At 49.1% G+C, this 15,851-nt stretch overlaps 1 protein-coding gene across 1 annotated transcript in view; it reads right to left on the bottom strand.

Annotated features, from left to right (window-relative positions):
- Positions 1–1,224: 1,224 nt before the first annotated feature.
- Positions 1,225–15,851, bottom strand: part of Mapk4 (mitogen-activated protein kinase 4) — a 39,659-nt gene continuing 25,032 nt past the window's right edge. The window contains exons 2-5 of the mRNA XM_035439029.1: positions 8,434–8,578; positions 5,254–5,415; positions 4,200–4,401; positions 1,225–1,921 (exon numbers count right to left, since the gene is read on the bottom strand). Coding sequence (XP_035294920.1) covers positions 1,225–1,921; positions 4,200–4,401; positions 5,254–5,415; positions 8,434–8,578 — 1,206 coding nt within the window. The remainder of the gene's footprint in view (positions 1,922–4,199; positions 4,402–5,253; positions 5,416–8,433; positions 8,579–15,851) is intronic.

Genomic DNA, 15,851 nt, shown 5'->3' with positions numbered 1-15,851 from the left:
CACCTAGTTTATCTTTCTGTGTTAGGTTACTAGCTCTCCAGTCATTCCTTTAGGGTCCATTCTTGGCTAGCACTGAATGGATGCTTGGGATCAAGGGCAACATTAAGGAAGGATGATGGGCCCTCTGTGGAACCTTCCCTCCTAACTCATTTGTTTCTATGAAAAACATCTTATTGCTTTTCCTACAAAAGAGCAATCTGTGCCAAGAACGTTTGGTTTTGAAGTAGGTTTAGAGAGGAGCTGTGTGTATGTTGGTGGGGTGGGGTGGGGTGGGGGTGGGGTTTGGACAAGAGGGATTCTTGGAATTGCTGTCTTCAAACTCACCCATGTATGACATCCACTGGGGAACGCCGGCTGGGCTATGTCAGGAAAGTGCATAGGGCATGCTTCAGGAAGCTGCATGGCACAGGCCTGGGAGATGACTGAACTCATCCAGAGACCCCCGAACTGCTCTGATCTGAAGCAACAACTTCAGACTGTGCTGAATTTGGGCAAATACAGGGATGTTGTGACAGGTGAGGACGCTTAAGCACTTGGGGAAGTCATAAAAATATTATGTGGTGGTTAGGAGAAACTGTTTCTGTTTCCAGTTTCAGAACACAGGAAACATTGTTCTAAATTAAAGGAATGGATGGGACGGATGGTAAGGGACAGCAAGAAGCACTCAGGACCAAGTTTGCTGACCAAAAAGCCAGAGTGACCCCAGCAGAGGAAGACATTATACTGTGGTCAGAGACTAGTGGGGGGGGGGGGCAGGAGCCTGGGATTCAGACTTATTTACCCTGGCATTCACTCTGCCTGTGGTCCTAAGTCAGACACGGCTTCTCTGGGCCCAGATGGCCATTTGAGACTAGGTGGGTCACATGGCTTGGAAACTATGTCTGCAAGCTGCTTCTGCCCCCTCAACCCTGGTAGGGCTGTAGACTGCTATTGGAGATCCCTTTCTTCCCTGCATACTGTCACTTATAAAACACAGGCCTCCCTTTGGTGGGAAAGTGATAGCTCCCAGGCAGGCTCCATTCAATCCCGCTCCCAGAGGTTAAAGGCTAGTTATTAAGGCAGTTTAAGAAATGGACATTCCTCTCGCTCCCCGGATCCTCGGGTGTTCTGCTAACCCCAACGCAGCAGAGATGGGCTGAAGGAAGTGCTAGGGGAGTAAGGAAGTGGTCCAGCTTTCTGGGTGGCATCTTGCTCTGGAAGTTCTCCTGTGTACCCCTTCTGTGCTCACCACCTTTCTTTGGAGAAGGCCTCTGTCTGGACGAGGTCACCAGGGTGCTCAGAGATGCATGCACCGTTGAGGTCACCCAGTTTGTTTTCTGGCAGGTCCTCAGGTTTGGTGCAGAGCTTTAGAGCACGTGAGATGAAAACATCTAAGTCAAACTGGGGACTGGCACCCCCATCGACGGGTGTCGGGTGTCCTGGGGGCGAGGCAGAGAGGCGGTGCTCTGGCGCATCAGGGGTTGGACTGGCATGGTCAGGGCCACTTTGTGTGCTCTTGACCCACTGAGCGATCTCTAGGAAGAGGCTGGCTGGCTCGTCCTCACATGACATCGGGTCTGCTGCTACCGCAGCTGTGGGGGGCGTGCTGGCTGCCTGCTTCCAGTGTGACAGGTCCAGGATGAGCTTGGGTTCTGAGTAGTGGTGGGGCTTGTTGTCGCGCCACAGCAGCTTATCTAGGTAGGATGGGGACCCCACCTTGTAGTCGCAGGAGCGCCCATAGTCGGCCTCGAAGGCACGCTCCATCGATGAGTGTGACTGTTCCAGGAAGCGCTCGGAGCTGCTTTGAGAGTCCTTCCGTGGGTCCACCTGAACATCCTCGGCCAGCGGTGCAGAGCCAGCACGTGGGTCACGTTGCACCTCGCTAGCATCCTGGCACCGGTCAGGCCTCCACTCCAGATCTGATGACAGGCTCACAGGATATCTGCAAGAGTGCAAATGGAGATGTGATGGTACCACCCAAGAGGGATGGGGAGTCAAATTGCCTGCCTCTGCTTGGGACCTGGGGTTCTAGCAGTCTGCCTGTTGCTACTGCTGATCCTTGGACCACATTTTGAGGGGCAAGCACTAATGAGTGCTTCCTGACCCTGGCTCAGGTTTGAATCACATGGGAGGATTAAAAATAAGTACCAGGTATCCCTTGCTGCCCACTACTGATGCTCTGGTTCAATAGGTCTAGATGGCCCTACCGGAGCTTGTCTGTGAGACTTGCCCCACAAATTCTAAGATGTAGCCAGGGCTGATAACCGCTGCCATGATGTATCTGGACAGGTGCCCTGTAGCACCTCACATCCAAGCAGAGCAGATGGGACTTGCAGAAAGATCACAGACACCATCAGGGGAGGCCAAAGATCCTTGGAATTCTGCCCTCCTATGACTGCCCTGTAGCCAAGGACAGTGGAATCAGATAGCCAAGAGCAAACGAAGGGCAGATGGGCAGCAGGCGGCTGGCTGTCAGCTCTGGCTGAAACCCTTTCTTCTGCCAGGTGCTCCAGTGGGGAACACGGACAAGGCGGCAGCTCCTGGCCAGCTACTCCCTGAGCAGTGGCCTGGTGCTTGCATAGGACAATTAGACCAGACAAGGCCAGGCAGCTGCAGCCCACAGACTATGGGGTACTCTGGTGTGGCTGGAGACTATGGGGTATTCTGGCTATGGCTTGAGTTTTCCACCTCCCAAGGATACCATTAATGTAGGCATGGCTTTCAGAGTACAGCATTGCCCTTTCCCTGAATGGCCTTGAAATTGTGGGGGTTCCTAGGAAGAAGAGCTGGGAAGCAACAGCATTCATACACTACACCCCAACTGCTGACCCTACATTCTCTATTGCCTTTGCAGCAATCCTGAGGGGACTTAGTGTTATTGCCACAGCCTTAAAGGTGAGAAAATTAGCACACCACAAAGGTGAAGGCCACTGCAGCAGTGTCATGGACTTTATCTTCCTGGTCCCCTGTGCAGGTGTGATGAGGAAGACCAGCAGCAAGAGTGTCGGGCTTGGTACTACCCTGAATTGACAATCTGTGACCTTAGTGATTCTGCTACAGTCTTCCCTGGTGCCAATCCAACATTGTGTGCCCTGAATTCTGTGACATGGAAGGGGGGGTGCACAAGTCTAAGAACCACAGTCTAGAGCAGCCCCAGCGTGAGGCTGGCAGAAGAGTCAATAAATTGCTATTTGCTGACAAGAAGCTACCAAACTCTGCCCCAAAAAACAGTGCCCTACCCCCTCTTTGCACCCCCTCAATTTGAAACTTATCATCTGTCAAATGACTGAAAAAGAGAAATTGCCTATCTGCCACTTATATAACCAGCTGTCACATTCCCATGGCAGCGAGGCTCCCGGGTAGGCCCCCTTGGAGTTGATGTCGCTAAGCACCCCCTCCACTGCCTTTTCTAAACTGAGCAGTACGGATACATCATCAGATGGTGGTGCCCCGGTGCCTGATCTGTGAAAGACAGGACAGGAAAGGAACTAAGAAATCGTACTACTCCTGTAGGAATGGTTTAAAAAATCTACTCTTCAATACCGGGCCCCTGTCAAGGATCCCAAAGCCAAGTGAAGCTGAGCATCAAAGCTCTTAGTGATGTGTGACACAGGTACAGTTTAGGGACGGCCCTACATGGGTTTGCTGTGTAACATGGTGCCAGTGCTTTAACCTCTCTAAGCTGTGACTTTCTCATGGACGACAATGACACAGCCTGCTTCAAGGGCACTTACAGGAGGTGAGTCATGTGCAAAGTGAGAACTGTTTTGTGCCAGTGAACTCTGTACTGCTTTCTTGCTTTGCATTGTCATATTTGGCCTTCCAAGGGCAAAATCTTAACTGATGATGTAGTTCAGTGGCAGAGTGGTTGCTTAGCATATTCCAGGAGGAAAAACTCCAGCCTGTTTGTTGTTCAGGAAATACTACAGTAGACACTCCCCAACACTTCCCCTGTGTGCACTGAGCCTTGTGTTTAGTGGTCTTAGGGTATCAAGGAAAGCTGGGGGCTTTGTTCTGCAGAGTGGAAGTCCCTGACTCACATGGACAGTACGAAGCTGGCCCATTGGGAATGGATGGGCACAAGAGAAAGGCAGGAACTAACTGGGGAAAGTGCCCAACACAATATACAATCTGGGGAACGGCCGTCACAGAGGATCAGAGGCAAAGGGGATGTGAGAGCATAGGGCATGCCTATCTGGACAGCAGCTTTGGACACGCACCTGTCCCAGTTGGAGAGCTGGCTCTGACTGGCAGCCATCAAAACGATGTCATCGATCTCGTCTTCAATGCGGAAGGGGTGTTGTGAGGTGGGCTCATCCTCAGGACATGAATAAGGGCTCATGTAGGGGTGCTGCAACCCCATCTCAGCTGTTAAGCGGTCCATGGGGTTAAAGGTCAGGATCTTCTCCAGAAAGTCAATGGCTGTAGGGAGCAAAGCCATTCGTAAAGATCGTGTGCTGCTCCTGTCAAGCTGAGAAGAGTTAGCAAGGTAACAGCCCCCCCCCCCCCCCCCCCCGGTACCTTTTAACTTTGTGTCTATAAAAAGTGGTTTCATGGTTTTGCAACTGAGCTAAGTAGAGCTGCAGATGGTTAAGGTGATACGTTGAAGGTCTCACTACTGGGCAGTGGAAGTTGAGGCCACAGCCTCAATACTGGACCGCTCTAAACATAGGGACTGGGGACAGTTAGGGGTTATTCTTCAGACACAGATGCTCAGTTCCATTGGGATCCTCCTGGAGGCAGCTGGGACAGCTCAGAAGAGTGGGGATCTAGGATATTCAAACACTGCTCCCATTGACTGAGTTGAGTGGAAGAGGGGCAAGAGCTCATGGGAGAAACTGCTGAGTGTAGAGATGTACAGAGGGGAGTAGAGCATGAAGCCCACTAGTGACTGCCTCAGGGACTGCCATGTGGCCAGGAATCTGTAGTCTGAAAGCACAGGTTGACTGTCCTTTATCCAAAGTGTTTGCCACCTGAATCTCTGAATCGTCATTTGAATTTCAGGTATTCTGTGGTTTTTTTTATTTTTTGATATTTATATATCCCTTACTGGTTTTGAACTCTTAATCCAAAATCTAAACACCCACCTGTTCTAAAATATGAAACTTTTTGAGCATGTAGCTAGGAAAAACACCAGTTGCTAGGGATGTTTGATGTCTGAATCCCATGTTCTGCTCTTTGGATGGAGGCCCACATGCCTTTGTCCCTGCCCGCAAAAAGGTGAAACCAGAGCTCAGCCTCTCGGGATGTTCGCCCCGGTACAGGCTTGGGTACCTTCACTGTTGACATCAGGGAGCAGCTTTCGCAGTGGCCTCTTCACCTCCCAGGTGCTGTTTATGAAGGTCGGCATCACCTTGAGCAGCTCCTCCTTGTCTTCCTCCCGGACCACAGGGATGGTCTCTAGGATGAGCTGCATCTGCTCCAGCTCATGAGCCCCTGGGGAGGCAAATGCCACACGGATAAGTTGTTTTCCTGGACGTCTGCATATGTGGATGCTCCAGAGAAGCTCCAGCTGGCTAGACAGGGAACACCATGGGGCAGCAGGCAGCACTAGGCTCAGAGCTGAGGGACTTGGGCTCTAAGTGTGGCCATTGCAGAGCAGAGTGCTTGCTGTCTTTGGGGGTTGGCTTTATTAAATGTGCAAAGCAGGGATTTCTTATGGTTGAACATGAAATGGCCCTCAAGGACTCACACATTTGAGCACTTGGACCCCAGTGCGCAGTGCTATTTTGGGAGATTGTAGGCTTTTGTGACACAGGGATTATTTGGCTGACACAGGCCAGTGGGGGAAGCGCTTGTGGTTAAGAGCCCTGCTTCTGACCCAAGTTCTTTGCTTTCTGTCCACCCCTGGGATGTGAAACAACTGTGCAATATAGCTCCCTCTGCCACTGACCAGGCCACGTCAGCCACCAAGCCTGCCCTGTCCTGACACTATAAGCCAATACAAACTTCTGCTTCCTTGAGGTGTTTCTATCAAGCGTCCTGTCACAGTCAGTAATTGGGGAAGGGGAAGTAACATACAGGCTTGTATCTAGTTCTGTCTGAGGCCATCTATTCTGCTAGCATGTGGCATCTCATGTGGACTGAGTCAGCTGATGCTAAGAAGATGGGGACAGCCAGGCTACTGCTTTTCATACATTCTGCTAGGTTGGGGAAGGAAGGAACAATTACAAGGCTAGGATGGGCCTTGAGCTTCACAGGAGGATCTCACTCAGAAAATTCTCAGGAGCAAGAAAATAGGGAATAACTGGTTGGGTTTGGAAGATGCTTTGAGCACATTCCCTATGTGGGCACAGTGAGGAAGGTGGCTTCTGCCAGGTCTGAAGGAGAAGTGGTGGGGTAAGATAGAGTCAAGCATTCATTCATTCATTCATTCATTCATTCATCCATTCACTCATTCAATACTTACAGATTAAGTATAGTGATGGTTTGAATGAGAATGGCCCCCATAGTCTGTCCTCAAGTTTGAATATTTAGTCACCAGGGAGTGGAACTGTTTTGGAAATGATTAGGAGGTGTGCCCTTGTTGGAGGGGTTTCACTGAGGATGGGCTTTGAGGGTTCAAAAGCCCACACCAGACTCAGTGTGTCTCTACCTGCTGCCTACAGAGTGTGAATTTCTCAGAGAATCCAATGGCATAAATCCATATGGAAGATTGATGCCCTAATCATCCCTGGTGATCTTTGGTGAGAGATGTCACTTGGGTGAAGTAAATTAGCATACTGAGTTTACTAAGGAGCCATTGAAAACTGGCAGCAGGGTGCTGTTGGTGTGACCTCTCTTCCTTCTCTTCTGATGTGTCCTTAGGGTCAGAGACAACCTTACTAGCTGCTGGTTTTCCTACCTCCCTTGTAACGAAGCTCTGGCTGTCACTGTCACTGAGCATATGGAGGTCAGCTATGCATTGCCTGGTTCTCCAACACTGTAGCTCGAGGGACCAGGGCTGGTTTAGAATCCCGAGAGCCAGCAAGAGGATCATTTTGTGCCAACAGGTGGGAACTAGGGGAGGTTGGAGGGATCCAAGACAGAGGAAACAGTAGACTGAGAAGCAGGTCTGGAGACCTGGTCCAGAGAGGGAGGTAGAAGCTGTCAACTCAGGGCTGAGTCTCGAGGAATGGGGGACAGTTGCTACTAACCAGCATGACAGGATGAGGATAAAATGGGTTCTGCTGGATTAAGAAGAGTCAGGCCTGTGGGTGGGGTACACAGAGCTTCCATGGTCACTAATCAGAGGCCATTGGCAGCTTCATGCTCTGAAGAGCTGGAGCAGGAAGTGGGTGCTATGAGGAAGTAGCTTACTGTGGGTATGCATTTCAAGGGTATATTTTATTTCTGGATCTCTCTGTCTCTCTGTCTCTCTGTCTGTCTCTCTCTGTGTGTCTCTGTCTCTGTCTCTCTCTGTCTCTCTCTCTGTCTCTCTGTCTCTGTCTCTCTCTCTGTCTCTCTGTCTCTGTCTCTCCCCCCCCCCACTGGTCTGAATGATTACAACTATCTGAACAGTAACTGACACCTCTGAAACTGAATCAAAGTTAAGCCTTCCTTCCTTTTAGGTTGTCACAACAATGCAAAATGATTAAGCTGAGTTTACAGGGGTGAGGAGTAAGTGGAGACAGCAAATGTTCCTCCAGGCAAGGATTGGGAACAGAGATGAGGATGGAGTGCTGTGCTGTGGGAGCACCAGGAGGGATGGATGACTGCCTGGGGCATTAGCAAAGTCATCATGGAGGACAGAACATAAGTAAGGCTTGAGTGGGCGTTTTCCAAGCAGAGAAGGATTTCTTTATTATGTGTCAAGGTGAAGAAAGTCTTGATAGATGAGGGAAGCAATGTGTTACTTGGTGGAGCTACAGGATGGAAGACAGAATATCAGAGAGCAAGGAGGAAGAGCCTGAAAATGCTGAGCGGTTGTTTTTAGCACTTAGTTTGAAGGTGCTGGAGTATAAGTATGTTTTAGTTCACTGGAGTATAAGTATGTTTGAGCTGCTACAACAAAACACCTAGATGGAATGGCTTATAAACATTTATTTCTTGAAGTCCTGGAGGCTGAGATATCCCAAGTCAAGGTATTGGCAGATTCAGTGACGAGTTAAGGGCTTGCTTCTCATAAATGGTGCATTTCTGCTATATCCTCACATGGTGTAAGGGGTGAGAGAACTCTCATAAGAGGACAAACCCCACAGACCATTTCCCCTTAGCCCCATTTCTTCATGTACTACACTGAGGTGGTGACCTCAGACCATAGAAAAATGGTCAGTCAACTGGAAAAGTCCTGTGCTCACAAGACTAATTTGAGCTTTTATAATTTTTGTATGAAATTATAGTCTACAGGAAGTATCACAAAAAGCAAAGAAGTCATTTCAGCCAAAGGTTAGCATGTTTGGGGCTTGGTGAGCGTTTTGTACACAGTCTGAACAACACTGAGGAGGAAGCATGAGGCCTTGGTTAGCAACTTACCAGCAAAGAGCATTTTCCCCGTGAGCATCTCAGCTAGGATGCAGCCGGCTGCCCACATATCGATGGCTTTTGTGTAGTTGTTGGGGGACAGGAGCAGTCGAGGAGAGCGGTACCATTTTGTCACCAACCCTTCTGACAGATAACCCTAGAAGATAAAGTCCCCTATATTGTCAGCTGAAGATCTGTAGGTACCGTCCCTCCATCCCTCTTGGCTTCCCCTCCCAGGAAGGATTGGAACTCCCTTCACAATCCCTCCCGTCCCTGTTCCTGTTCTCTAGACCATAGGTGTGGGGACTTTATGAGGCCCTGGGATTCTTCTTTGTGGGAGGAAGGGATGGATCCAGGGCATCATTGTTTTGGAAGAAATAGTTTTCCAAACCCTTTGATATGACCAAATCTGTCCACCATGGTAAGAGGATGGGTCAACAGAAGTCATGCCCAAGTTCATTGCTGCCATTAACCGTCATTATAAAATAATTGGGATTATATTCGTTTAGTGGCTGAACCCGAGAAGTAGCCAGAGGTTCTGCTTCTGCCTCCTGGGTGCTGAGGTTACAAGTGTGTACCAGGTACCAGCTGTCTCCTGGCTTTACTCCAAATATAATACCATATAAATGGAACCAGTTTCTAGCCTTCTGAGTCTGACTCTCTTCACTGGGGGGGGGGGGCATCAGAGGCTCACTCTTGCCACATGTATAATAGCTTTGTGTGATTGTAAAAAATCACAGGGACAAGCCAAAACATCTGTAGCAGTTCTTTACTTCTGTGTGGCTGGGTTACTGAGGACGAATGGCTTGCTGTTGCTGTTGTTTCCTAGCCAGAGGGTGGAACCGACAGGTGGCTTAAGAGTTTTTGTCGAGAAGTCGATAAGCAGCCTTGTATTGAATAGAATCTTCTGGAAGTAATCTACATCACCATAGAGTCTAGGACTGGAGAAAAGTGAGGACACAGAGCTTCCTTCTGAAATACCTGTTCATTTATATGACAAGACTGCTTGTAGGTCACAATTTTGGACTAGATTGTGGTACAAGCTAATATAGTTCCTTACGTTTCAATGAAAACCAACAACTCAGTTAGTGACAACTACAGTTATTTTCTTATGGATGCTGGTCCCCCAAGGTCTTTCCCCCCAAAAGAAAAATAAAGAAAAAAATAAGTTGGGGTATATTGAGAAGCTCCTGGGCATTGGAAGATTTGGGAAGTCACTGCATCTTCTGCTAAGCCCTGTACCAAGAGAAGGCCTGGGACAAACAGGGGGCTCCACTCCTGGGTCTAGGGGTTGAACACTGGGGCCATGGAATTCTGGCTGGCTAAACTCTAGAGAGCTGATTGATGGAAGCCTGTGGTGGGGCTGGGGTGGGAGGTGGAGGTGGGGAGTGGTCCATGATACTACACTGGTGACTTGAGTCCATAAGAGGGGTCTTTGTTGAGTGGGTGGGCGGCATTCAGAATTTTCTAGGAGAAGTCCCACAAATACCTAGTAGGCACAGGACACCTATCAGTGAGAGGGAGGATCCTCTCACTGCCTGTGGCTCGCTCCATCTGTATGAAGCCTGTCCTTGGGTCTCAGAGCTGTCTTCTAGGACAGGGTGTGTGTACTGAGAAGGCTGAAGGGGTGGGTGATAGGCCCGAGCAGAGAGCATAAGTGGGCACTGACTGCAGGCAGGAGTCATAGGCTGAGTCCAGGCTGCCTGAGATTGAAGCTTCACTGCTCTGGGAAGACAAGCAGCGCCCACTCAGGCACACTTCCTGACCCCCCTCTCAGTGTGCAGGAGGCAGGCAGGGCTGGTGATGTGTCCAGTTGTTTCACTTGCTCCTCTCCCTTCCTTTGGTGGCCAAGAAGGACTCTGGAGGCACAATGGGAGCAGAGCTAGTAGCTGGATAGTCGGTCCTTCTGCAGCTGTTCCCACCAGGCTATTTTGCTGTCCCTTTGAGTGTATAGAATCCATAGAAGGTTTTGCTTTCAACAGCTTAAAAGGGTTTGGGAAATAATCTAGCAGCAGCTGCCCTGTACAGAATGTAATTGTGGCCCCAGTCAATCCAGTCAGAAGGTATAATTAAAGCCCTGAGTGTTCCCTTCCCACGGGGAACAGGGGGCAGCCCTCCCTGCTGCCTGCGTGGAGACTCAGAATAGCCTAGATCCATATCACTCTAGCAGCAGGGACTGTCACTACACCAGCAAGCTACACTGGGCAGGTGGGTACCACGTCTACTTGCCCCTTCATGTTTCCCCTGCTCTAGCCTAACAAACACTTTAATGACTTAGATGGCCACTAATACCTTACAGGTGTGAGGAGGATGACCCTCTCCATGAATAAAACCTCAGCCACCCCCAATGTGTGTGTGTGCTCGCATGTGTGCATACGTGTGAATGTGGAGTAGGGTAGGAAGGGTTGTTTCTCCTCTCCTTCTGAGTGGATGTTGAATGTGGCCACCATTCCCAGGCCAGGATGTGAAGGGTTCTAATGGCCTTTCTTTCTCAATTAGAAGCTTCCAGAATGTATTCTGGGAACCCAACATGGGTCAGTTCCCAGTGGAGGGTATATAGAGTATCATGTGGTGAGAATGGTGAAAGGTTAATGTGAAAGGATGACCAGGAAATAACCATGGTTAATATGGACATGGGACATTTACTGTACCCAGCCCCAATGTCACTGTTCTATAACAATTAGCTCAAGAATCCTCCCCCAGCCCATCTCTCTCTCTCTCTCTCTTCTCTCTCTCTCTCTGTGTGTGTGTGTGTGTGTGTGTGTGTGTGTGTGTGTGTGTGTGTGTGTATAGGCCAGTGGTTGATGCCAGGTGTCTTCCTTTTCATTTTCTTTTCTGAGGTAGGATTTTTAAGTGAACCCAAAACTCACCAAGTGTGCTAGGCCATCTGGCCATGAGACCCTGGGATCTGCCTGCCTGGCCTTACAGTTGCATGCTACTATACCTGACTTTTTTTTTTTTTTTTTTTACATGAGTGCTGGGTGTCCAAACTCGGGTCTTCATACTTGCCCAGCAAGCAGTTTATCCACCAGGTAGTCTCCCCAGCCACTCCCCACCCCAGCCTTTGGATGTGACTCTTCTTGGAGGTAAAACAGCCTGCCCAGGTCCTACCTGGTTAGTACCTATACTCAGGGACCTGCTCTGGAGACATGTGCCACCAAGGAGAGGGGCACAGGCAACAGTTAGGCTGTACTTCAGGAGCGTAACAGGTCAGAGAGGCCAGAACACACTTCCTTGGGAAGGTGGGGACACACATGTGTTCCTGAAAGATCTAGGAGGAGAAACTAGGTCCAACCCCAAAGAAACTGAGTAGAGAGAAGTGTATTGTTCAGCCTTTCAGGGTGTGGGTAGTGGGGCAATGGGCTGTGGCAGATATAGATGAGGAATAGATATTGTGATCCTTGCAGGGCTTGGGTTCACAGGACCCGTCCTTGTGGGTGGGCTGGGGAAATCAAAAGCTTAGCATAAAGGCATGATGTCATGGTCACATGTAGCCTACAGGACATGGAGAGGTGACCCAGGGCCACACTCAGACATGGCAAGGCTACCATCTGAGGAACTGCTTGTCTGGGTTGCTCGAATGAGCATGTGTTGAGCTATTTACTGGAGCACGGACAATTTACTAATGGCCCCCTCTCTCAGCAACTATTAACTGAAAACATGAGCCCTGATCCCCACACATGTGAAAGAATATCGTCAGGCCCTATCTTGTGCAGATCTTGTGTAGATAACCCCAGCGGCAGTGAGTTCATGTGTGCCATGGCCGTGTGTTCATTCGTGTGTGCCATGACCATGTCATATGCAGAAGACAACATTTCACAGTACTCCTCCCACCCTCTGGCTCTTACTTCTTTCTGCCCCTTCTTTTGGAATGTTCCCTTAGCACTGGAGGGAATGACAGATGTGTCATTTAGATGGAGCACTCTTGTTGATCTCTGATACCCCTGGCCTGTCTAGGAACCGGTGACTGGCTTTGCTTACATGCTAGAGGGACTTCCTCAACCCAGGAGCAGCCTGACCTATTTCAGAGGTCAAGTCTTTCCTGTGGGCACTCATCAAAAGATCATTTAGAAGAGCAGCATGCTCCCAGAGGCCCTGCTTAAGCAAACCTATATGGCCTCCTTTTCCATAGCCTTCTCCTTCTGAAGGTGTGATTCAAATGTACTTCTGAAACACACTAGAAACCTTTTGAAGAAGGAGTGATAGCACAAGTACATTCCTGGGTAGAAAACATATCTGAGCAGATCTGAGCCAGGATACTGGAGACATTTGCACATCAAGTTTACTGCTGCACTACTCAAGATTGCTGAGATGCCAGCCTAGATGGAACCAGACTAGATGCCCACCAACAGACAAACTAATAAAGAAAATGTGATATGCTCAGCCATACAGAAGAATGAAATTAGGGTTGGTGAGATGGCTCAGATGGTGCAGTGCTTGATTCATGGGCATGAGGACATAAGTTTAATTCCCAGAACCCACACAACCCACACAGTTGTATTACCAGCACTCGGGAGGCTGAAGACAGGTGGATCCTCGGAGCTCTTTAGCCAGAGAACCTAGCCTACATGGTGACCTCCAGGCCTGTGAGAGACCCTGTCTCAAAAGCAAAAGAAAGCAAACATCCCCCCAAAAGACCCCCCCAAAAGAGTTGGTGGTGTTTAAAGGAACGACAACAGGGGTTGTTCTTTGGCTTCCATTTGTGCATGATGTCTGTCTGTCTGTCTGTCTGTATGTCTCTCTTTCTCTCTCTCTCTCTATTTCTCTCTCTATCCCCCTCCTCTCTCTCTCTCTCTCTCTCTCTCTCTCTCTCTCTCTCTCTCTCTCACACACACACACACACACACACACACACACACACACACACACGCACGAATAAAATCATGCCATTTCCAGCAAAATGGATGGACTAGAGATCATCATGTAAAATGAAATAAGAGAGTCACAGAAAGACAAATGCCGTTTCTCTCCTATGTGGAATGCAGATTTAATTATACATCTATATGACATGAAAGAACAGGGAAACTATGAAGGAGGCGGAGACCTAAAGGAGGGAAGAATAACAAAATATTGCGTATTTTCACTCAACTGTGGAACCTAGATTAAATATATTATAAACACACACATACATGAAGCATAAGAACAGAGCCAAATGAGGTAGGAGAGACCAGTGAGTAAATGTGTGTGGCTGAGATGGGCATGGCCAAGGCAAGGACCCTTGCCTCAGTCTCATGGGAAAATGGCAAAGCCTGCCACCCTATTTCAGGGTGAGGCTCAGAGGGACCACAGAGCCTTTGTGAACGTTGACAGTGTGTGCAGAAAAGGTCCGCCATAGATGACCTGCCCCGCCTCCCTGCCCCCTGCAGATGTTTATGGCCTGAAGGCTGCTCCCCTATAGAGACCGCTCCTACTTTGGTTAGCTAAACCTGCCTCCTCGGTCTAGCTGTATAGCATAAACCCTGCCCCCCCTTTTTCTGCATGTACCAACCCCACCTCCTTGTTCGGCCTGTGCGATACCATGCTTCCCTGTTCTATCTAAAGAGCATGCTGCACTTCAGTTTCTCTACCAGAGAGCCCAGTCTGCCTGACCTCAGTTATTTCTGTGTTCAAATTGTTAGACCCCCGGAAAACTCAGGTATCCGGGGTCCCAGGCCACGACCATGGTCACCCCAATCACCAGGCGGATTCGAGAGCTTGCTGCAAACTGTATGAGGCTTTATTGTAATTTAACGAGCTAACCCCATGTTAGCTTGGGTCTTTCACCCATCCGCCATGGCGGATGGCTAGAAAAGACAGCTCCTAGGGCCTCCGGAGAGATCTTATAGGACAGCGTAAGGGGAGTGTCTAGGGGTACGCACAGGCTCACGATTGGTGTGCCTCCAGGCTTGGAGGCCTTGCCCTGTGTTGATTGGTCAACTGGTTGTTATGGCCCATAGGCCCTCCCAGGGTGGTTGCTATGCTTTGTGCGTTATTACTTTGCACTTGTCCGTAAAGCACACCCAGGGTCGTAAAGCATAGCGCCACCAGCTAACTTCTGATTGGTTCCTTGTCACGAGGCAGGCATCTGACTTTCTAGTGACTAAGACAAGGTCATAGAGCACGTGTTCGGCCATTATGGCTGCCAAAAGGGAAGCTGGTCCCTTCAAGATGTCTGTCACTTTTTCATTCCCTCACTGCCTCAGTCAGATCAAGCACATATGTGGCCATGCCAGGCTTCTTTCTAGGGCGCTGGGATCTGAAATCAGGTCCTCTTGCTTGTGGCTCTCAAACCTGCTACAGGTTAGAGACACATGCAGAGTTTTTGTTTGGTTTTGTTTTGTTTTTTAACCTTGCTCTTCAGGCCACCTGCCACATCAGTGACGTAGGAACCTCCAGGGTGAGACTTAGACATCAATAATTGTTTTAAGTCCCTAGTGGATTTCAATATGCAGTCATATTTGAGAACTGGGATTTTTTCTCACCTGCTCTTAACCACCAAGCCATCTCTCCAACCCCCCATGTCTTTTGGAGACAAGGTCTTGTGGCTTGTTTTAACCTCCCAAATTCTGGGATTAGACATGTGTCGGCACACCTGCTGGTATTACACATATGTCAGTATACCCTGGTGATAGAATAACGTTTTAAAAGATGACTTTTTAACTGCAGTAGGTCATAAGCATACCATAGAATTCACCATCTTAACCATTTTTTAGGGGTGCAGTTCAGCAGTAGTAAAACGTTCAGCAAGTTGTCAAACCACCATTGTTCATCTCCAGGGCTCATCCCAACTGAAACTCTGTCCCCATTAAATTACAATTCTCCATTCACTCGCCCCCCCCCCACCGTGATCGCTCTTCCTCTTCCCATCTGTGAGTTTGAGGCCTCCAGGGTCCTCTTATTAAGTGGAATCACACAGGATTTATCCCTTTGTGTGTGACTTGATTCATTTAGCATACTGTACTTCCCCTTGCTCTTAAATGGCATGGCTGTGGAGCATGGCTGTGGGAGCGTGGTGTGGGACTGCTTTCTAGAAAGCACTTCACTGAACTGTGGTTGTCTTTTAATTCAACCAGAGTTTACTGACAGGGTAACAGCTTTGGGCCTTTTCTTCACAAGGCCCAAATCAAGAACTCTGAATTCTGCTACAGTTCAAAGACTGGACAAAATGTTTCATTTGTGCAAAAATATATTAGAATAAGCAGCCCAGCTGGGTGGTGGCAGCACCAGCCTTTAATCCCAGCACTTGGCAGGCAGAGGCAGGCAGATCTCTGTGAGTTTGAGACCAGCCTGGTGTACAAGAGCTAGTTCCAGGACAGCCTCCAAAGCCAAAAGAAATCCTGTCTAGAGTCCCCCCCCCCAAAAAAAAAGAATAAGCAGCCCAGTGTTGCCAATTGGCCACTGCCTGTGGGGCCAATGGCTGGGATGTTTAGAGACACAGGCAGAGGTGGGGG

This window comes from Cricetulus griseus, chromosome 2 (genome assembly GCF_003668045.3).
Source record: "Cricetulus griseus strain 17A/GY chromosome 2, alternate assembly CriGri-PICRH-1.0, whole genome shotgun sequence".
Lineage (NCBI taxonomy): Eukaryota > Metazoa > Chordata > Mammalia > Rodentia > Cricetidae > Cricetulus > Cricetulus griseus.
The sequence above is the reverse complement of the archived record's forward strand: the minus strand, read 5'-3'. Positions and strand labels throughout refer to the sequence as shown.